Source organism: Helianthus annuus, chromosome 5 (genome assembly GCF_002127325.2).
Source record: "Helianthus annuus cultivar XRQ/B chromosome 5, HanXRQr2.0-SUNRISE, whole genome shotgun sequence".
Taxonomy (NCBI): domain Eukaryota; kingdom Viridiplantae; phylum Streptophyta; class Magnoliopsida; order Asterales; family Asteraceae; genus Helianthus; species Helianthus annuus.
In genome coordinates this window covers 121,411,432-121,436,075 of record NC_035437.2, presented here as the reverse complement: position 1 = coordinate 121,436,075, position 24,644 = coordinate 121,411,432, and the positions used below count along the sequence as shown (strand labels likewise).

Sequence of the window (24,644 nt, the reverse complement as noted above, 5' to 3'; positions counted from 1 at the left end):
TCTAACCTTATTTTTTTTTAACGTTGACTTTCTTTTTCAGTGATCCAATGTCACACCGTCTAAATGGCGGACCTAGCCAAGATCTACTTAAACTACGTTGTCTTAACCGGATCAAAGATCCGCACTGGTTTGGTCAGACTTGGTTACGGCGTTCCCCGAAAACCGTACGTTGTCTTAACCTTATTTAGAAACTACATTTTATCCTCCGGGTATTAATCATCATCAAAACAGCAATAAATAAAAACCCCAATCAGAAACTCAAAATCCAAAAAACTTATTCATGATTTCAATTCATCGAATAATTCCAATAACTTTCACATGTATAATAACAACAACAATGAAAATAGTCGGTCTAACCGATAAACATAAACCATATAACTTGTCTCTATATTCATCAATATCATCATCAACAATCAAACAGCAAGTATCTTCACAAACCCTTCAAACGTAACTCCATCTCTATTCCCATCTCCACCACCCAACTTAATCATCGCCTTAATCTCATCATCATCAACCTCAAATCCAGCACACCCAAGATACCTCCTAAGATCACTAAACCCTACCTTCCCGTCACCGTCTCCATCCATCGCCTTAAACACCTCTTCCAACACGCCGTTGTTACCTGCAACATCACTATTCAACACGCTCTCGAACTCCTCGTACTCAACGTAACCGTCGTTGTTCGAATCGGCTACCGTTATCATCGAGCCGATGACATCGTCGTCTGCATCGGTGTAGGAGGTTTTGAGATCCTGGTGGCTGATTTTGCCGTCGTGGTCGACGTCCAGGATCTCGAATGCGGACCGGAGGTCCGAGAGGGGTCTTGCCGGCCATACGGAAGATCCTGTTGGACACATAGTGACGGTGTTTTTGTGGTTTGGGATTTGGACGAAAATAAGGTTGTTGAAAGTGTTTGTTGTACGAGAAAGTAGGAAATATGGGATGGTGGGAGATTCGTTGCGTATATATAGGCGGGAATCGGGTTTTATTTGGGGGCCCATGGAATAGTTTATAACGGGCTGACTATACCCACACACTTCACGAACGGCTGTTCTATATTTTAATTCGTGGTTACTATGAATTTTAAGTAGGGTAGGTAAGAGGTAACATGTATAAAACACGATTAAATTTGTTTGCTAAAAAATACGTTATGTAAACTTTTAGTTTTTTAAATAATTTAAATTAGTGTTTTCTCGGTGGGACAGGATGCCTTAAAAGCTGGTTCAGGTAAAGTGACCAAAACACGAGAAAGCGTGTCTTGACAACCAGCACGAGTTTATTCCATTTGTTTTTCATAGTTTTGGGTTATTTGTGCCAGATGCTGTGGACCTATTTAGCGAAGTTCAAAGGGTCATGCCTAGTAATGTTATAACCCCGAGATCTATGGATGTAGTTTTTAAAAGAATTAGTTTCGTTATTCAAAAAGGGGTAGCGACGTATCTTGTTGACTATTTACCTTCTATCTCGATGAAATTTCAAATATTATACTAAAACTCATAAATAAAAGCATAATTAATTAATTTAAAAAGAATTAGAAGGTTAGGATGCATCATTTCTTCTTTTTGGTATATAAAACACACAACTGTGTTATAGATATTAGATATAAAACAGTTAAAGGAGTCGTATTAATGTTTAGAACTTTTCTTGTTCGCATCGTCAAAGACTTGTTAAACCTGTTAAGACACGATTTGCCAACGCTAATTTTAAATGACTGTTTGTGTATATGTTAAACGGGAGTTTATACGTCTGAATGTTAAATCGTAACCTCTTGAATTTTTAATAGCCGTTTCTGTGTATGTGAAATGGTATCAGATAAGAAAATAAATGTTTGGGTATAGGGTATAGAATGGTTCTTTATAAAAGTTATGATTTAATATTTGTGCTTTATTCTTTTTCCACGGAGAGAGTTGATAAAAAGAATAAATTGTATGGAAAGTTATGGTGTTAGCCATAAGGGTGGTTTTCTTTTATTAGGTCCACGAAATATTAAAAGACAGAGGGAAAGTATTTTTTTTTTTTAATATAAAGAGACAGAGGGAAAGTATTTTTTTTTTTAAATATAAGGTCTCTAAAAAAGAAAATGCTCTTTAATTATTAAAAACGTGTTATAGTGAAAAGCGTTTTTGTTACGCCCAAAATTTCACCTTCCTAAATGTGATATTATCAAACTATAATTTAACAAAAAATCGGGCATGACCCGTCCATAAAACGAGCATACCCCTGTTTTAAACATAAACAAACTAGATACAATTCTACAATTCGTTCAACAAGATACTACTAAATACCAATACAACAAATTTTGGATCAAAAACATTTGAACAAGCTAGCGGAAGCGTTTGATATCGCATAACACGAACACGCGCTCGCTCCGATTCTCCAAGTCGCCAAAATTGAGGAATTACCTACATTCAACAACAAAGCTTTAAAAAGTTAGTCATTATACTTGTTTGCTTATAAAACCGTCATTTTAGTTCCATTCGTGTGCGTACTTTCATTTCTCTTACGCATTCGATTATCCAATTAAATGGGTATGACATATACTCTCATACAACTAACCTGTTAGTAGATGGTGACGACCAAACATATAATATTGTATAAACTAAAACGTCCATAGCATATTCTAACCGCATAAGTTACTTCAATCCGATTATCCTTTCAACATTCAACCGTTTCATTATTATATCAACACTTCGAAAGTCCGACATTCATAACCTGCACTTTCAAACATACTCAATAATAACTTGGTTAGCCAAACCCGTAATCTCAACATATTCATTTACTACATCTTCATAAAAAGGACGTTAACCATTTAAATGCATCCAATCAACTTATATTTCAAACCCAAGGGCATTATTAGTAACGCTAATTCTCAAATGCATCCAAATCATGCATTCGCACATACTTGCACACATACAAACTTACAATCATACACATCTACATACCTAATATACATTTAATCATACCTACAATCATGTATTCATACCTACGTGTTCCGTACGTATTTTTGTATACATTTACATGTAATACATGTCCAACTTCATTACATACATCTATCACACTCTTATATAAATTACATGAGGCTTAGACTTGGGTTTACAACTTATAATCGTCAAGGAAACACTCGAAATCATGTTTGGGAGGCCCGTCGTAGTTCACGGATAATATACCGAAGCCTACGGCGCATAAATCACATAAATAACATTTTTGACAGAACCTTCACCCGGCCGTGTCAGTTCACCACCCGGCCGTGTCAACTCTGCACTTTTCCTAGCCATTAATCCTTACTGAAACGGACACAACTCTCTCATTTTTCGTCCGTTTTGCGTCACGTTTCTTCCTATATGATTGTAATATAATATTCTATCACGTGATCTTGAAGTCCAACATCCGAGTTAAGGAATTTCTTAACTTATACGTATTCGGCTTGTTATTCATCTATGAATTATTCGACCCATTCGTGCATTTATCAAAATAATCCATTGATTTAACCTCAACTTTATATGAACTTAATAATTAAAACATTATATTACTTAAACAACTAAAGAAGTGATTATAGAAATCACTTACCTTGAGTATTCCAATAAGTGTATTTGTCACCTTGCCTTATCTTGACCCGTTATCCTCCTATGCTTGAGCTCTCCTTGACACGTTCCTATTATCTCATTCCATTACATCCATTCAATAGTTAGTATACGTAATCATACGCATCACTAATCACACTTCTATTCACGTGTCAATCGCTTAACGAGTTCAACATGTATCATAATACTACAATGCTAATCAATCTAACAATTTATCATTCCATCATCACAAAAGTCATACATGAGCTTCTAGCATGCATAATTATGTATTTACATCATGTTCATTATTCTTTCAAAATTCCATACTTAGAATGATAACATTCTCTAAGTTAGGCAACTTGTTTCATACATTAAACATTTCATACCATTTCTTAACACCTTGGTTTTTACACATCCATTCTACTATTTTCTATCAACAACCCGTTTCGACCCGTTGGTGCAATCATATGCATAGACTAGTTGGTAAGTGTTTTAGGCACTTAAAACAATCAAATAACTTACTAATAATTTATTAAAATCAGTAGTTCATGATTCATACAAGTGTGCATAACAATACAACTATTTTTACTTAATATTTATACTAAAAATGTGCAGCAACTTTCTGCGCAGCAGCTGTTCACGACACATTTTAACCCATTTATCTTCTGATTCAGTTCTTCATGTTCAAATATGAAATGATCTACACTCAGAGATCTTTCTAAGCATATAAAGATCGTAACAATCGGACATTCCTATGATTTTATATGATTTTTACAAAATCAGCACAGAAGCTGAAATGCTTCCAAACAGCTTGCTGTCAAAACGAATTTACTAACTTTTCATGCTATTTTGACCCACTAAATCTCATAACCAGTCTCTTATGACCAAATATGAAATGTAATATGCGAAATAACCTTTTCAACGATATAAGGCTCGTTGTCTAACTCCTAATAACGAATGAGATACGACCTTTACAAGATGACTATCTAAGGCTGTCAAAAGTAACTATTTTACACAAACTTTGTAGGCATTTTATCAAACACCTTGTAAGCATCATAATCATGGTATTCGGTACAAGACTATAAGGCACATTCTTATTAGTTTATCATCATACAACATTCATATTCATTCGGATTTACATAGATTTTTCATCCTAAATCAGTTTGTCTAGCATTCAAGTATTACAAACAAAATCATATATCAAACTATCACATAATCATAATCATCATAAGCTTCCTATTCATAACACAATCTTTACAAAGTGGGTTTTTACTACATCTTTCATACAATCTAAATTCAAGCATGATTCTTGTTCTAAAACGCAATTCTAACTCAGATTTATCATATTTGACACAAGAAATCGAGATTGGGTTTAACCCCTCATTCTACAAATCATAATTTCAGAAAATTAAACTCACCACTTCATTAGTTAGGGTTAGATTTTCGAAAAAGAGGACCCATGCATCGAATTTTCTTGTGATTTAGGCTTCAATTTCTTGATATCTAGCAGTTAGGGTTTTTGGCTCCCCTTTCTTCCTCCCCTGGTTCGCACGAACACAACCGTGTTTGTGTTTTTGTTTTGTTAATTTCTCAATTAACCCTTTTTATTCACTAGTTACACAATTAGCCCTCCCACTTTGGGAGAGTTTTTAACTTAGCCTTTTTTATTTAACTAATTATCATTATATCATGACTTTCATTAACCAAGTTAATTTCTTTATTTATTATTTATCATTTTTGGGGTGTTACAAGTCTACCCCCCTTAAAGAAGGTTTCGTCCCCGAAACCTCTTTCTTTTCTTCTACAACCCGTCTAGTCTTATTCTTCGTTCATCCACTCATTCAAGTTACATTGGACGACTTACATAAGAATGTTGTGAGAAATTGACTAATCACACATCCCATAGTCCACAATTTGAAACTAGCATCCTAACGTATTGTTCATACTTATCAAGATTTTAAATTTTCTTGCGATAACCAATCCCTAGTCATCATTATTTTATTCATTTCCATGGTTACTATTGTTATACGTGCCATGCGTATCTTTCCTACAATTTGTTGTTCAAATGAACATGGCCGACAAGCCGAACATCAAAGTTAGCATTTCTTAACGATACTTGTCGTCTCTTATATTCTATCAGAATTTCCACAGTTATGAGCATTCAGGTTCAATACCACTCGATGATCATTACGAACATTTAGAAGTTCACTTCACATTTTTCATTACGGTTTTGTATACACATATTCTATTCTGACGCATCCCTCTCTAGTCGAGTCATAACCTCATACTAAAGTTACAACCCTTTTTATACGTACCTGACGGAAGTAAATTCCATTGATTCATTATCCATACTTTACGGTAATCATTCCTTTCCGGTTAGTGACATTGCGCGTCTATTCATCAAGTTTAGTTATGAGTATAAAACTTAACAACCAAAACATTAGCTACCGAGTTCAAATGGCGATCGCCATCTGACCTGTATGACCCATTTGTCCTTTCGACCATTCTTGTACAAAACGCATTTGCATAAATATATTCATATATATATATATATATATATATATATATAGAAGTTCAAGCATAAACTGAATCACATCACTTAAGGAACATTTATTTGTTTGGTACGTAATTACTTCACATTCGAATATCTTCATTCTTGTCATTCCTTTGTTCATTTGCTTTACATTTACTTATATGACTTGTTTGACGCAATCATGGTCAAACTATTGACTCTTCTTATGTAGACTAGTTTTCGCCTTTTTATACCTTAAGTCCGCTTCGCGGATTTGAACATTGCATTCATGCCTTTCATTTCTTGAATCCGTCTCGCGGATTCAAGCACTGCATCCATATCTTTCATTCTTTGAATCCGTCTCGCAGATTCAAGCATTGCATTCGTATCTTTCATTCCTTGAATCCGTCTCGCGGATTCAAGCATTGCATTCGTATCTTTCGTTCCTTGAATCCGTCTCGCGGATTCAAGCATTGCATTCATATCTTTCATTCCTTGAATCCGTCTTGCGGATTCAAGCATTGCATTCATATCTTTCATTCCTTGAATCCGTCTCGCGGATTCAAGCATTGCATTCATATCTTTCATTCCTTGAATCCGTCTCGCGGATTCAAGCATTGCATTCATATCTTTCATTCCTTGAATCCGTCTCGCGGATTCAAGCATTGCATTCATACATTGTTGGTCCGTACTTCTTACGGATTCAACATTTTATTCTTATCACTTGCATTTTGTACTCTTACGTAGTACTCTCAATCTCCCGAGAGTCTTACTACTCATTTCACCCGTACGCCCACCTGCTACCCAATTCTAACGGACATACATGTAACAATTATCGCGGTCTCACGAACGTCATACGTTTCTTGTGTACTGGCCAGGTACACAATCCACGTACTAGTTTCGTGTCTTCGCGTAATCGCCACATTATGCCCGAAGAATTAAGTTTCGGCACGTGTTACATTTTTAAAACTCCTTTACCATGTCGTTGTTATATTCATTTAGATTTTTCTTTCACTTGCCTAATTATACTATTTCATACATCAACGCGTTGAGTATACGTACCAGGGGTCAATTCGTCTTATTACTTGCCTTGATGCCGGTCCTAGACCGCATTCACGGATCATTCCTTCCGAACAATTGGCGCTTACCCTTCACATAACCCGCGTGCTCTTGGCCTTATAAATAGCATATAAATAAATGATTAGCATATTCCGTCTATCTTATCCACTAATCATGGTCACATATGTCGTACTAGGCCTTATATAGATCTTACACGAACATTCATTAAGCTTTTAGACAATTTAGAAACTCAAAGTACGAAAACAAGGCCTTTACAAGTTTCTTTCCATCGTAACCACTAATTGTGGTTAGATACATCTTATTAGGCATTATTTGGACCCTACATAAACATTCGAATGGGCCTTCGGACAACCCGGTAACTCGAAACGCGAAAATAATACTAAAATAAAATTTTTTAGCAGATTGTTACTCCACAAGCCGTCGGCGACGGCCTTACACCCGTCGGCGACGGGTCCTGGAATGTGGCTTCGGCCACTTTTGCCCGTCGGCAGACACTTAGGGCGTCGGGACTAAGGGGGCGTCGGCGACGGCCAGGAGCCCGTCGGCGACGGCCTCCCGTTTGCTGAAACGCTGCTGAATTTCTTTTGAGTGTTCCGACCATTTACCGGGTCCGTTTTCAGCTACACGGGTCCCGGGACTTCTTATTTTACACGCCTTATCACCCATAACCTACTTGAACCTTAAAACTTATACCGTAACACACTATACATACTTATATTAATCAAAAATTTAAAATTTTACCTCATTGGCGATCTCGGAGCGAGCACACTTTTGCACGAGCCATCGGTTTGAGTTCAAGCACTGATACTCTTGCTCGAATCCCTCAAACCTAGGCTCTGATACCAACTTGTTACGCCCAAAATTTCACCTTCCTAAATGTGATATTATCAAACTATAATTTAACAAAAAATCGGGCATGACCCGTCCATAAAACGAGCATACCCCTGTTTTAAACATAAACAAACTAGATACAATTCTACAATTCGTTCAACAAGATACTACTAAATACCAATACAACAAATTTTGGATCAAAAACATTTGAACAAGCTAGCGGAAGCGTTTGGTATCGCATAACACGAACACGCGCTCGCTCCGATTCTCCAAGTCGCCAAAATTGAGGAATTACCTACATTCAACAACAAAGCTTTAAAAAGTTAGTCATTATACTTGTTTGCTTATAAAACCGTCATTTTAGTTCCATTCGTGTGCGTACTTTCATTTCTCTTACGCATTCGATTATCCAATTAAATGGGTATGACATATACTCTCATACAACTAACCTGTTAGTAGATGGTGACGACCAAACATATAATATTGTATAAACTAAAACGTCCATAGCATATTCTAACCGCATAAGTTACTTCAATCCGATTATCCTTTCAACATTCAACCGTTTCATTATTATATCAACACTTCGAAAGTCCGACATTCATAACCTGCACTTTCAAACATACTCAATAATAACTTGGTTAGCCAAACCCGTAATCTCAACATATTCATTTACTACATCTTCATAAAAAGGACGTTAACCATTTAAATGCATCCAATCAACTTATATTTCAAACCCAAGGGCATTATTAGTAACGCTAATTCTCAAATGCATCCAAATCATGCATTCGCACATACTTGCACACATACAAACTTACAATCATACACATCTACATACCTAATATACATTTAATCATACCTACAATCATGTATTCATACCTACGTGTTCCGTACGTATTTTTGTATACATTTACATGTAATACATGTCCAACTTCATTACATACATCTATCACACTCTTATATAAATTACATGAGGCTTAGACTTGGGTTTACAACTTATAATCGTCAAGGAAACACTCGAAATCATGTTTGGGAGGCCCGTCGTAGTTCACGGATAATATACCGAAGCCTACGGCGCATAAATCACATAAATAACATTTTTGACAGAACCTTCACCCGGCCGTGTCAGTTCACCACCCGGCCGTGTCAACTCTGCACTTTTCCTAGCCATTAATCCTTACTGAAACGGACACAACTCTCTCATTTTTCGTCCGTTTTGCGTCACGTTTCTTCCTATATGATTGTAATATAATATTCTATCACGTGATCTTGAAGTCCAACATCCGAGTTAAGGAATTTCTTAACTTATACGTATTCGGCTTGTTATTCATCTATGAATTATTCGACCCATTCGTGCATTTATCAAAATAATCCATTGATTTAACCTCAACTTTATATGAACTTAATAATTAAAACATTATATTACTTAAACAACTAAAGAAGTGATTATAGAAATCACTTACCTTGAGTATTCCAATAAGTGTATTTGTCACCTTGCCTTATCTTGACCCGTTATCCTCCTATGCTTGAGCTCTCCTTGACACGTTCCTATTATCTCATTCCATTACATCCATTCAATAGTTAGTATACGTAATCATACGCATCACTAATCACACTTCTATTCACGTGTCAATCGCTTAACGAGTTCAACATGTATCATAATACTACAATGCTAATCAATCTAACAATTTATCATTCCATCATCACAAAAGTCATACATGAGCTTCTAGCATGCATAATTATGTATTTACATCATGTTCATTATTCTTTCAAAATTCCATACTTAGAATGATAACATTCTCTAAGTTAGGCAACTTGTTTCATACATTAAACATTTCATACCATTTCTTAACACCTTGGTTTTTACACATCCATTCTACTATTTTCTATCAACAACCCGTTTTCGACCCGTTGGTGCAATCATATGCATAGACTAGTTGGTAAGTGTTTTAGGCACTTAAAACAATCAAATAACTTACTAATAATTTATTAAAATCAGTAGTTCATGATTCATACAAGTGTGCATAACAATACAACTATTTTTACTTAATATTTATACTAAAAATGTGCAGCAACTTTCTGCGCAGCAGCTGTTCACGACACATTTTAACCCATTTATCTTCTGATTCAGTTCTTCATGTTCAAATATGAAATGATCTACACTCAGAGATCTTTCTAAGCATATAAAGATCGTAACAATCGGACATTCCTATGATTTTATATGATTTTTACAAAATCAGCACAGAAGCTGAAATGCTTCCAAACAGCTTGCTGTCAAAACGAATTTACTAACTTTTCATGCTGTTTTGACCCACTAAATCTCATAACCAGCCTCTTATGACCAAATATGAAATGTAATATGCGAAATAACCTTTTCAACGATATAAGGCTCGTTGTCTAACTCCTAATAACGAATGAGATACGACCTTTACAAGATGACTATCTAAGGCTGTCAAAAGTAACTATTTTACACAAACTTTGTAGGCATTTTATCAAACACCTTGTAAGCATCATAATCATGGTATTCGGTACAAGACTATAAGGCACATTCTTATTAGTTTATCATCATACAACATTCATATTCATTCGGATTTACATAGATTTTTCATCCTAAATCAGTTTGTCTAGCATTCAAGTATTACAAACAAAATCATATATCAAACTATCACATAATCATAATCATCATAAGCTTCCTATTCATAACACAATCTTTACAAAGTGGGTTTTTACTACATCTTTCATACAATCTAAATTCAAGCATGATTCTTGTTCTAAAACGCAATTCTAACTCAGATTTATCATATTTGACACAAGAAATCGAGATTGGGTTTAACCCCTCATTCTACAAATCATAATTTCAGAAAATTAAACTCACCACTTCATTAGTTAGGGTTAGATTTTCGAAAAAGAGGACCCATGCATCGAATTTTCTTGTGATTTAGGCTTCAATTTCTTGATATCTAGCAGTTAGGGTTTTTGGCTCCCCTTTCTTCCTCCCCTGGTTCGCACGAACACAACCGTGTTTGTGTTTTTGTTTTGTTAATTTCTCAATTAACCCTTTTTATTCACTAGTTATACAATTAGCCCTCCCACTTTGGGAGAGTTTTTAACTTAGCCTTTTTTATTTAACTAATTATCATTATATCATGACTTTCATTAACCAAGTTAATTTCTTTATTTATTATTTATCATTTTTGGGGTGTTACAGTTTTAGTATACTTCTTTATTATATTCGGTCACTTAACAATGCAACAATCCAACTCGTCAAAAATTAACAAAAAGTTATTATTATAGAATTAATAATTAAATTAAAGAAAATGTGTTCTGAAAAAAGAAAAATTTTCTCTTTAAATACACTATGGGAAAAAAAATTTATTTCGTTACTACGTCTGAAAGAATGTATGTGCAAATTCACATTAAATTTACACCGTAAATTGCCATTAGTTCGAATATTGTTTTACAGTAGAAGGGAGAGGTATAAATAGGAACTTTATTTTGGTTAGAAAGGATACAAAATAATAAGATTATAAAAGGAAGGGTATTTTAGTCAATTTTATTCAATCTTTTCACTTCTTCTTCTCTCTCTAACTTTGAAACCCACAATCTTCAACCTTTTTTCCACTTTCTATCTCAATAATCACTACATTATAATGCGATTTTCGTCACCAATCAACGATTCAAACACCCAATCAAAGTGTTCTTCAACTTTTTTGAAGAAACCTAGTTTAATTTCATACAATGTCTCATTTTTTTTCCTGTGATTTTGAAGCAAATCACTCGATTCGTTCAATTCGATCGCTGATAAGTGTTTCTAACATTCAAATTTCGTCAATCAGTGAAGAAATCGGCTTCGATCTATGTAAGAATTTTTTGAATTGTATTTTTACGATCTGGGTTTTTTGAATTGAGTCATTGCGTTTTACAAAGTAACCTTGGCTGGGGTCCGGTGGTAGCTCCCTTGGGAGCAGGATCCAAGGGACGGCAGCCCCTGGCGGTGTCGAGTTTTTAATTTTTTTTATTAAACTGCTTTAATAAAACTTCATCAGAAAATTTAATTTTCTAGAAATTACCTCATTTCGTAGACAAAAATTCGTATACAGTGTTTGATCTCCTACTTCCTAGTTCAGATAATTCATAGACAAAACATACTCTGGTTCAATGCGTTTTAAAGAGAACACTTTTTTTTTTGTGTTTTTAGGCCATTGTGTTTAAAAGAAAAAGACATTTTTATGTGTTTTTTGGTCCATTGCGTTTTAGAAAAAACACATTTTGAAGTGTTTTTAGTCCATTGTGTTTTAGGTAAAACACATTTTTATGTGTTTTCAGTTTATTGCGTTTTAGAAAGAACACTTTCTTTTGTGTTTTTAGGCTATTACGTTTTAGAAATAAGATATTTTTAAGTGTTTTCTGCCCATTGCGTTTTAGAAAAACACATTTTTGAAGTGTTTTTATTCCATTGCGTTTTAGGTAAAACATCTTTTTATGTATTTTCAGTCCATTGCGTTTTAGAAAAAACACTTTCTTTTGTGTTTTTAAGCTATTGCGTTTTAGAAAAAAAGACATTTTTAAGTGTTTTATGGTCAAGTGCGTAGAGAAAAACACATTTTGAAGTGTTTTTAGTCTATTACGTTTTAGGTAAAACACATTTTTATGTGTTTTCAGTCCATTGCGTTTTAGAAATTACACTTTTTTGTGTTTTTATGCCATTGCGTTTTAGAAATAAGACATTTCTTTGTGTTTTCTGGTCATTGCGTTTTAGAAATAAGACATTTTTTGTGTTTTTGGTGCATTGCGTTTTAGAAAAAATTATTTTTTTACGTTTTTTGTCTATTGCGTTTTACGCAACTGGGTTTTCGAAAAAAAATTCGAAAATATAGCAATAGTATACTAATTTTAAAGATAAATAACGCTCGTTTTTTTTTTGGTCCAATTTTTATAAAAAATTAATATCGTATGAAAAAAGTTATTAATGTTTAAAAAATTGGGGAATTGGAGGAGAGAGAAACTATTGTACTGGATTGACTAGAATGCCCTTACACAAACTCACGCGCCTCTTTTTTTCTCTTAAATTTCACTCATTTAATCTTAGCCCTTAACTAAATCAATTGATTGTCTAGATTACTTCCTAGCCTTTCTAAAAAAAAAAAAACAATCTTACTTACAGTAGAAATTCAAAAGTGAATTTATATTAGTTCACATATGAATGTACACAATAAATTAACCTAAATAAAATTAAATGTACACTATACATTAATGTTAATAAATGTTAGTATATTTAATTAATTCATGAATATATTGTGTTTAATACTGTGAAGTTATCAATGTTTTAATTTTATACTTTTCTAAAAACAACAAATTTTATTTCTTCGCATTAATTTTTTTTTCGAACGGTAAACTTTTATAAAGACAGCATACTAGTAAGACACCACTGACTCCACCTTAAAACTTTAAAAAGGGGTCTATTTTTAATCCACAAAAGCATAGCGACTTTATATCTTCAATCACCCTTGCACCAGTTGTCTCTTTGCTTGAGAAGATTGTCTCGTTTATCGCCTTCCAAATGCACCAACAAGCTATCATAATAATCCCTTGAAGAACTTTACGTTTCTTCTTTTCAAAATGACAGAGCTTATGCAAATTCAAGAGATCCAGAACTTAAAAGGCATAAATAAGAGTCACATTACACCAATTTGAAATTGCTTGTGAAACATAAGAGGCCATAGAGCATGAGACAAGCATATGAGAGGTTGATTCGATATCATAGTTGCAAAGACTACATAGATCCGAATCCGAATTGATGTTCCTATGAACGAGGTTCTCCCTTGACGGGATGCGATCCAAGCTAGCTCTCCAAGAGAAGATGTTAATCTTTTTAGGCACCCAATTGTTCCAGAAAGTGGGTTGCCTATTAACCGAACTTGTCACGACCGCTTTGTGGAGAACTTTTTTCATTGAGGCAACCGTAAAGATACCATCCCGTTCTTTGGTCCAAGTCTATCTATCCATGTCACCTATTAACTGAAGCGCCTGTACCAAATCCACTAGCGAATGAATCTCAGTGGAAAAAACCGGTTCTGGTACATTAGTTCTCCATCCCCATTTCCAAGTTCTGGTGACAGAGTCAAAACAATCAGCAACCGATTCATTAAGAGGCTTAAGAGGTTGCGAACCCACCCAAGTATCCAATCAAAAGCGAACTGATTCGCCATTACCAACCTTTCCTTTAATTAGAGTTTAGTATTAAGAGAAGAAAGTTGATTCCCCAGCCTAACAATAGAACCCCACACACCAGGAAATCTGTTAAAATATGGCAAAACACTAAATACCCGAGAGGAACTTTGAATAGCCACGACACTTTGTTCCAAAGAGATTGTTTTTCCACTTTAAAACGCCACCACCATTTTGACAAAAGTGCCAAATTAGCATCTTTTAGCGAAGTGAGACCTTAATCCACCCTCTTCCAAAGGAGATGTGATTTTCGACCAACAAACCCAATTGATTTTATCATTTTCTTCGTATTAATAATTCTAAAGTATTCTCTCTTACCCAGATTTAAACCTGAAACCTTACATTTAAGAGGCATATATGTGTACTAAGTGGGATGCCTCACATTGCCTTTACTTATTAATTGTTTTTCATTTGAATTTAAGTTAGGGGCTGTTTGGCAACTTCAGATTGGTTAAGTGTTGAATCAGTAAGAGGTCTGAACCATTAAGGGTTGAACCAGTAAGAGGTCTGAACCATTAAGAGCCAGTATAATGCTTAACCGTTCAGAGACAAATGTCTGACCAATTCAGATTAGAGATCTTAACCATTCAGACTCAGTATAAAACTTAACCATTCAGAGGAAAATGCCTTAACCATTCAGACATCTGATCGCGAGACAAACAGTCTAAACCATTAAGTGCTGAACCAGTAAGAGGTCTAAACCATTAAGAGCTAAACAAACAGCCCCTTAGTCATAACCAATAAAGCTAAAGAAAAATCAATATTCTAAATCATTTGAGCATGTAACAAAAACAGTAACGTAAAGCTTTTTTTATAAAGAAATCATACATATCTCAAAACATAAAACAATTTCAGAATACCGAAAATAAATTAAACTCGATATCATAAAAGGCTTGTAGGCTTATAGCCAAGTGATGCTAAAGTGTGATGTAATGGTGTCATCCTATGAGGTTGAGGATTTAAGTCCTATAATCGGCATATGTATATAATTAGATGTAGAAGTAGTGGATGTGTGAGTTAGAAGATAAAAGTAAAAAATATCTAACAAATAACTAGACTCGATATAAATAGTGTTGACCAGTTATGTTAATATGTAATGGAAAACATGTAAATATGATATATGTTGTAGGTCCCCTGGTTCGTACGGATCGTCACATAATTGTCAATCCAACCTAGAGTGCGGAATCCTCTGGATCAGATTAGCACAGAAACAAGTAGAAAGCAGAATTCCAATTAAACCGATCTTTATTGATCATCAATCACAAGAATTACAATCAATCAAGATCCCTGATTTCGTCCAAGCCCTAATGCCTTCACGAATTCCTATCTAAAACTGTTTTGGCTGATTAACCTAAACCTTAATGCAAAGCCTTATTTATATAACACAAGGTTGCAACTTGAGCTAGGGTTTCCAACATGGGCTAGGCCCAATTCGTCCCTCATCACCCTATCTGGGTTTGGTTTAGCCCAAACACTATTAATTGACTAATACAAAGCTAAACCCGCTAACCGTTTATCGTTTTACTAATTACAAGATATCCAAAGACCAAATTTAAAAGCTGTTGTCACAAATATGCACCAACAAACTCCCCCTTGACAAAAGCTTCATAAAACAAACTTTGTCTTCAGTCATCTTGCATTCTTCATGTAATCATGCATTGTCTTTTGTAGGAGCGGGTTTTCGACTCCGAAACGATTGCGAACCGACTCGTGTAACGTGCGGAATCCGTACACGAACGTGACCGAACACAGACGACGTAATAAAAACTGTGATTCTATTGATAAATCTGAAAACGTACAAGCACCTGAATCACGACGTCACTTTCTCTCTCTAGACTTTCTCTCTCTAGCTCTAGATCTCCAAAATGGCCAAAAGTCAAAAGTTAAAAGTCCTAATCTAAAGGCACAAGGTTCCTATATATAGGCCATGGAATTAATGAGAGTTCTCATTAATTACCAAAATGCCACATTGCCCTTTTCTACCTAATATAACAAAATAAAGTCTAGATTTCTTCAGTTTCTGCTACGAACTAGATTGACGGAGGCGATAGACATAAACGCACTAACAGACTCTGTCACAGCTCCCGACCCCACCCTGGGAGCGGAAGCCGTGAACCAGTCAGATGGTATCGGTGTTTATTAATTACGCAGCGGAATTTTTTTTATCAGGATCATAGTTAGGAAATAATTTCAGAGTTTATAAAACACCAAACTTTTAATATTAAACAAATGGGCTTAAAACCATATTTAATTCAATTGTTTTTAAAGGGATAAACCCAAATAAATAAAACATAATTTTCTTCTTTTATTTAGGTGTTTATAGCCACTTTATTTAAGCCTTCAGTGCTCCATAGCTGGCTTCTATTATCTTTATAGCAAATTACCTGAAACACGTTTTGAAAACTTTTTATCAGTAATAAATACTGGTGAGTTCATTCCATTTTTATAAAATATATTGTTATACTTTACAGCATTAAGGTTTTTATATTTGTTTATTTTTACCCAAAAACTCAATCATTATTTTTCACATGGTGGCAGTTCCGATGTGACAGTGGTCATATCACTCATTGGCTCACTTTCGTCCAATAGTGAATTTATCAAGTAATAGATATAGTATATCTTACTATTATATTGGTCACTAGGCGATTCCTGTGACGGTGGTCAAATCACTGTTGATCATTCTCTCAACTAGTGACTCAGGTCATATTACTGTTGATCATTCTCTCAACTAGTAATTGTGGTCATATCACTGTTGATCGTTCTCTCAACTAGTGATTCTGGTCACAACACTGTTGATCGTTCTCTCAATTAGTGCCTTTGGTCATGTCACTGTTGATCATTCTCTCAACTAGTGACTCTGGTCATATTTCTGGTCATATCACTGTTGATCATTCTCTCAACTAGTGACTCTGGACTTAGTAGTGTCCCGTAACATTACTTTGTCAATAATATTTTCTATGACACAAAACCACTTAGCCCAGGAAATGAAATATATCATTTTCTGTCAAGCTAATATCTATAACTTATCAAATATAATATATTAATTAAATAATTGTAATATTATTATTTAATATATTAACGTGACTAAGACTAAAAATATAATCTTAGTATAGTACAATATATTATTTTTGACTATTTTATTATGGTATACATTTATGGACTAAACATTATTTTATAATGTTAATAGTAATTTAGGTTTATTAAATATATTTTTTTAATATATATTTTAATAATGATTAATAAAGCTCTATTTTATATACACATCATTTATATTTATTTCAATCATACATTAAATTTATTAATGATTTAATGTTAAAATAATATTAGTTATAGGCTATGGCTACTGGGGCACAATTCCCCCTGTGATTGTGGTCATGTTACTATTGGCTAACTTTTTGGCCAATAGTAACGAGGGTCAAGCAATGTATAAAACCTCCCATACTGGTAGTTATTACATAATATAAAAATTTAATCACTGTAAGCATAACTGGTAAACATTTAGGATTTTGGAAAGCATCTATCTATTATACTAAAGCAAAATAAAGGTTGACCATTTGACCATGATGTGGCAGCTCTCTTTGGCCAGATAATTGTAAATTTGGGCGCCATTCTCCTTCTTCCTACATACGCTTCTTCAATTTTGGTAACCTATTCAATTCTCTCAATCAATGGAAGGAAAATTGATTTATGTTATAATCGTTTGATGACTTATGATTTCTTAAATCTTGAATGTTATTTGATGGTCAATAGTAATATTTATTAGTATTCTTTCAAGATTGTTTATGTTTTTTTGGATTATTGATTGATGATGATTATAGTTAGGGTTTTAATCGATGATATTATAATCGATTATTCTATGCTTTGATTCGTTAGGGTTTTCTTCAATTATTTGATGTTGTTTCATTCTTTTTTGTTATTTCATTCGTCTGATTTCTTTAATAGTCTAATGTTAGTTAGGGTTCATTCATCTGTATTGTTTGATTTCTGTTATAATCGTCCGTTACTTCCTATTTCATTAATCTTGAATGTTACCTTTCTGACATTTTTTGTTTCAATTTTCTCAGGTACGAATCGATATTTGTTAGGAAGTAGAATTAGAATCTCATTGGTCTGTATTTTTGCTGCTTATGAGTAGAGTCGAGTCATCTCCCAAGCGGATTAAGTTGAAGATGGATATACAAGTTCATGAGTGTTCAGATTTATTCGGTTTGCTGGAGTGAAGTAGCGTTGTTCGAGTAACTAAGAAATGCAGGTTACTCTAATTTGTTGTTAGATTGTAGTGTGTAACTTCGGTTGCGGTTTTAGGGTTCCGCCTTAAAAGGCTGTGGTGTTGCAGACGGCTTGATGCAGGATTACGGTTCTGGATTAGTTATAAAGGTGTTCCTTCAGGTAACTTTCTTATAGTGATGAAAAATGTATAAATACTTTCTTATTGTTGATTCTTGGTCTATGAATGACATTAACCTAATTTATTTTATTCTCTGTTAAAGAAGACACTTGATTAAATAATTTATGATGTGTGCCCAGTAAGTTTCAGTTCCCATATATTATTAGAGAATCATTAATTCAATATTAAACTGATGGTAATACCGTTTCGCCTGCAGGTTCTTAGCATACAACAGATCTACAGAATCAGTAGTATGTATTGGGATGACAAATATGGCACACATAGTCTTCATCCAGATGTATTTATCATTTAAATATTTTTGTTAAAAAAAAGCACACCCATTTTTAAATCTCATTTCTGTATCAAGATATTAAAGGCGTCAAAACAGGCGGGTTGGTTAATGAGTCAAACCGGATCAGGTTGGTTCACCATGAAACACCTTTTGTTCACTTTCTAACATTTTTAATGAAAAACTGGGGTGCTGCAGATGTATTGGATAGTGGCGCAATAAGATTTTACTCTTTTTTCGCATTAACATTAAACTTTGGGCAACTTTGAATCTGTCTGACCCATTGTTCCTGTTAGAACTAAAGCACTTGCCACCTGTGAATTAAAGACATGGAGCTGAGCCTGTAAGGATACTTAATAGATGTAAACGGTGCGGTTTGTATTCTGTTGACAGGTAATTTCCAAAATGAGGGTGCTGATGACGGAAGATTCAAACAATGCTGTCAGAAGCTCATCCTTGCTGGATGATGATTCAAGGTTAAAATCTTATATGTGTTTCTCTTAGCTAATATTTTTTTATTTAATGAAACATTTGGTGTGTAGCATACCATTCTCTTTTGTTGACCTCTCCAAATCAATGGATCAGATCAATATAGCAGATATTGAGCCGTCACCACCACTTCGTGATAATTCGGGTTTCGGTTTCTTATGGTCACGTGCTGAATCATGATCATTGAACTTTCAGTTTTCCATTATAGTTTGCTTATCTGACCTTTGATGGCAGGTTTGATTTTACCGGCATGTGTAGTGAATTAGTCCATTTTTTTCACAGAAGTTATTTAAAATTCATTCTTTTGATCCAAGATGTCAAAGATTTTGATTCGTTGAAGTTATAGTATATTTGCAAAAAAAGGGTCCACGTTCGATTTACATTAATTAAAATAAGACTTGGTGTTAGTGTTGTTTTGTGCCCTTCTGATTCAGTTGAGAGTCACATGCAAGATACGATTGTAGCAGAGGCTTATTTATGTAGTTTTATGACGTGATTTTGTTTTGGTTTGATGTTTTAGGGTTAATGAGCCTGTTGACATAAAGGAGATGGAACCGATTATGTATGTTATAGTTTTTTTTTATTAATTTGTGAATCGATGTTTAAGTTGGGTCGATGTTGTTTGGTTAGAATCTTAACGTTGTTTGTATTTAGGGAAGGAGTGTATGTTCGAGTTCATGGCCAACTTAAAGGATTATAAGGGAAAAAGCACTTGATGGTCTTTGGTATCAAGTATGATCTTTACTTCTTTAGTTCTAAATTACCTTTCTTCGTTGAGCATTACTTTAATTGACCCATTTCTTTGAAGCTGGCTTCTTAGCGTTTTGAGCGCTTTGTTGTCGTTGTTGCTTTGTTTTATCTTCGCTCGCCAGGTCTGTACATATGCTTCATGTGAACACACCTCCGGCCTATATTGGGTGTACGAAATCTGGTGGTGTTTTCTCCAAACCGTGTGTTAGTTAAAGAATTTTTTTTCTATTATTGTTTGTATTGATACTTTTATCCAAAAGTTTAATTTCATTAGTTGTTCTCCTCTGATATTTTGCAGGAATGATAAATGGTATTAATCGAGTGGTGGAAATTTGGGATAAAAAGTCGTAAGTTCTCAACAATGTATTATCACTGCAGTAGTGTGGTGGACTGGCGGTGATGCTTTGCATATTAGACTGCAATGTTCACGTGTGTGTGTATACTTTACTGATTAAGTTGCATCTGTTTCTACCCACATATAATTTCGACATGCTTCCGGGGAAATATTTGCTATATCTCGAGCCTTGGATCAGTTTATCTCAATAAACAAGTTATAATTTTTTTTAATATGCCTATTTTTGTGTCATTTATTGTGATCTTTCTATGATAAGTGATTACAATTAGCTGACTTTAGTTGTCTAATCCTCTGCTTGCTAGGTCAATACTTCGTGCGTATGCTGATGATGGTTTGAGTGTTGGGTCATGGTTCATCGATCTTGATGTGAAACATATCTATTAAGGGAAGTACTATTGCTTATCTTGGTCTTCAGGTAGTTCATTTAACACTCCATTTACTACTACCTGGGTTGATTTGGGTAAAATATATAGATAAGAAAATGAATATGTCAATCAGTCAAAAGTCTTCCAAAGATTTTTTTTAAAACATAAAACTTGCTAAATCCTTTTTCATTCCAAAAGTTAGATTATCAAATCACACTAATTGTTTATAGAATGTTGTTTTACATTAGATATTGTTCACGTAAAAAAAGGTTTTTGAAGCTGGGGTCCGTGGGAGCAGCCTCTCTATCCCCTGGTATAGAGGTAAGTTCCCCCTCATCCCACCCTTCCCAGACTCTGCTACTAGCTTTGCGATGAGTGGGATTTTACTAGCTACATTTGTTCTTTCGTTTATATGTTTTAGATCAGCCTAACATCTTTGACCCGTCACCTAACATTTTGCTTATGTGTTTAGGCATATTTGTCAGTTTTTGTACATAGACATGTGGATATATATGTTTTTTTTTAAAAAAAGAAAAAAGAAAAACTAGATAGCTAAATGATCAAAACAAGAACTGGGTTCTTAATTACTGTACAAAGAAAAAACCAAGAGTAAAAGATATGATGATCAATTGTAATTCAAACATAGGTGATATTTTTTAGTCTACTAGCGGGGCAACTGAGCTTTTATGTCATTGAGTTTGCTATGACGTGTTAACCTGTTAGTATGCAGCCACTGCATGTAAGTTCTCTTTCGTCACAAGTTACTCTAGCAAGAAGACACTTGGGTATTAAAATGTAACTTGGGGACGTGTCTTGCTTGAATTCAAGAACAGTGGGGTATAAAGAACTCTTTAATGACTTGTGATTTTTTTCAGTATTCATGTTTTTGCCTTAATCGTTTCTTTCATTTCAAAGATTATGTCCATATTTTAAAAGACTTTATCTACATATTGGTAAATGATTATGAACAGATGAGATTTATATATGCAGTTTTTAAATCTAACAACCTATTAACTTAATATGAAGAATTGATTCTATCAATTCAGGTAATGAGATTGAGGTAATTAGTTGTTCAATTGGATAAAGTTGTTCACGCTTCTCTAAGGTTTTTGTTTTCTATTTAATTGACTTCTTTATGCTGCATTTGGTTCTAAGTACATGAGTTTTCTGTGCAAATCAATGATATGCACAGAAAAGGGTGTTTGGATGTGTGTTTTCAAAGAGTAAAAACCTTTGAAGCACTCTATTATAATTAGTTATTATTCGGGTTTCTATTTCAGGTCACATCTAAGAAAGAGGATGCAATGAGGTTGGCTCAGATGTAGAATAACTAATGTTAAACTTCTTTGTTTGGAGAAATTATGCGAAATGATTAGGATTGTAAATAGGGGATACCGTGTTGCTGGCAGTAGATTGATATGTTGTCGTGGTGATGATAAAGATGAAAAGTGTTGAGTGTTTACTGAATCTCCTGAGACTTTGCTCAATGGTAATTCTAATTAATTTAGTTTCATGTACATGTATTTTTTTGCTGAATTTTTGTACTTGTGTAGATTGTAGACTAACGCCATGATCTTAAAAATAAATGTTCAAAATTGTTTTCTTCATTGAAGCAGTTTATGGTTTGCCAAGAATAGAAACCTTAGAAGTCTATGTGTGGAGATAGGTATGCCTATGCTTAAGCCAATCATTGTTTTTGAAGTCAGGTAAAATCCGTTTGAAGACTCTTAACCATCTGTTAAGAATTCTTTTTTACCTTCAATTAAATGGACTTTTTGTTTCTTTGTATTATTAGGGACCCATAAGAGATCCCATAGGGTGCAGTTGGAGCTGAGTTTGTAACAGTTTCAGGTGATTAATGGTAGATTTGGCATTGTTGGAGCTACCGAGGTATTGTGGGAGGTCGAAAGAGCTCGGGAAGTCTTAAAAATCAAGGGTTTTGCAAGTGTTTTGAAAAGAAAAGGTAGATAATTGGTACGGACCCCTTTCATCGGACCTTCATGTGGATGATCTTGTCCAAGTATAAACTATGTATGATTCTAACAAAACAATTGGAAAAGTTTGTAAATTAATTATTAACTAAAACTATCTAAGAAAGATATTTGAGTAAAAAAATAATAAAGACTTTTTAACTTATAAGTGTTCAAATTTGTGAAAATATTTATACATAAAGTTAAATTACAACAATTATCTCTACCATGTTGCTCAAATAGTGGGTTTACTCTATCGCATTTTGCAAGTGATGGGTTTTTTTTTATTTAACTCAAAATGTATGTATTGTCGTGAAATGTATTTCTTTTTTTCAAATGAATATAATATCAAGTGCCCCCTTAATCATTTTGCTTTTATGAAGTGCACCTGTACTAATAGTGTTTAGCCTTGCACACATCCTTTTACTTGCATAGACACTTCGCCTTATTACGAAATGTCCACTTTTGAAAGACGTATGCAACAATCTGGTCTAGCTCCAAAAATAGTTTGTTCACATGTAACTGCACATTCACACGCATCTGAATGTGGATAGTCACCGAGACAAATTCACACATCCGTCAATTTTTGTGTCCTAAATTGAATCCTAACTCATCCTCTCATTTAGACGTTCATGATTGTGATCAGGAAACCTCTACTTCAAAAAGACATAGGAAATGGCAACAGTATTTCTAACTCCCTACATGCTTATCTTTGTATTCCTAAAGATATCACCCTCTTTCTATGTATGTTCAATTTAGACTGTACACAGCTTATTTTTTTTAGAAAAATGGTGAGATGAAAGTGCTAAAGCTATAATAATAAAATTAAAGGTTTAACGATATGCACTTACAATGTCATCTGGTTCGGTCCTTGGTGGAGTGGACTTGTGACTCAATTGGGGATTGGAAGAATTTGTGGGTATGTTGAAGAGTTCTTCAAAGGCAAACTGTGGGGAGCAACCTATGTGACAGTAGCAGTTGGGCGAAAGATGGAAGGAAAGACAGAGTTGACCGATCAAAAGACACTTTCATTGCATCATTTGCAAATAGAATACTCAAACTTTTTTTTCATTTAAAAATTAAGTCAACACTTCTAAATAATTTAATTTATAGTACTTGAACCTTTATTTCTTTCAAAATAATTTAATTTGAGGTTTTCTTTGTAAATAGGCTTCCTTGATTTTTTTTTATGGTATGGGATGAGTCGGGTTGGGTTGACACGCAAACACAACTCCGATCATCGGATATTTCAACTAGATACAATGTTGGGGCCTTTTTGTTTCTACTCTTAGGGGAATCATTGCTTATGTAATGTGGAAGGCCTTCAACACTAATTCGAGATTGGATCATTATTTATTTTATATCTATGGAAAAATTATGTTTACGATCAATATACATAACTTTAGGATGTCAAAGAGAAGCACTCAGTTACTCTCTTATAGCTCAATATCATCAGGATGTAATAAAGTATTTACGTATTAAAGTATAATTTTTTTGTTGTTTAGCCACCCGTGTATTACACGGGAACTTAGACTAGTTTTTAAATATATTTATATCACAAAAAAAGGTGATAAAAGGAGAATGACTCACTTTGTAACTTTAGGGTTCAACTAGAAAGCCTCCTGGTAGAATCTTGGGTATAACTTCTGAGCTATTTTAAATATATATATATATATATATATATATATATATATATATATATATATATATATATATTTGCACTCGTGTTAAGTATAATAACCCTAATTCAACCTTATCCCTATGTCACGAGACAGAACCTCAACGAACTTAGTCGGGCAAAGCCTTAACATGCGTTATGGGGCTCCAGATC

General features: G+C 34.1%; 1 protein-coding gene and 3 long non-coding RNA genes across 4 annotated transcripts; 1 reads left to right on the top strand and 3 right to left on the bottom strand.

Annotated features, from left to right (window-relative positions):
* Positions 1 to 264: 264 nt before the first annotated feature.
* LOC110940974 (calcium-binding protein CP1) lies at positions 265 to 930 on the bottom strand. The gene has a single exon (XM_022182551.2). It carries the CDS (start codon positions 855 to 857, stop codon positions 414 to 416), a length of 444 nt encoding a protein of 147 aa, XP_022038243.1. The 5' UTR covers positions 858 to 930; the 3' UTR covers positions 265 to 413.
* Positions 931 to 2,138: 1,208 nt separating this feature from the next.
* Positions 2,139 to 6,095, bottom strand: LOC110940976. Its single transcript, XR_004892820.1, has 3 exons — positions 4,979 to 6,095; positions 2,557 to 3,652; positions 2,139 to 2,402 (listed from the first exon to the last, which is right to left on the bottom strand). It is a non-coding gene; the product is annotated as an uncharacterized LOC110940976 (long non-coding RNA).
* Positions 6,096 to 8,014: 1,919 nt separating this feature from the next.
* Positions 8,015 to 11,045, bottom strand: LOC110940977. Its single transcript, XR_004892819.1, has 3 exons — positions 10,856 to 11,045; positions 8,433 to 9,528; positions 8,015 to 8,278 (listed from the first exon to the last, which is right to left on the bottom strand). It is a non-coding gene; the product is annotated as an uncharacterized LOC110940977 (long non-coding RNA).
* Positions 11,046 to 22,268: 11,223 nt separating this feature from the next.
* LOC110939011 lies at positions 22,269 to 22,822 on the top strand. Its single transcript, XR_002591889.2, has 3 exons — positions 22,269 to 22,332; positions 22,460 to 22,549; positions 22,639 to 22,822. It is a non-coding gene; the product is annotated as an uncharacterized LOC110939011 (long non-coding RNA).
* The last annotated feature ends 1,822 nt before the right edge of the window (positions 22,823 to 24,644 follow it).

Excerpts from the sequence above, each read along its gene's own strand:
- LOC110940974 (XM_022182551.2), bottom strand. The coding sequence starts at position 857 with ATGTGTCCAACAGGATCTTCCGTATGGCCGGCAAGACCCCTCTCGGAC.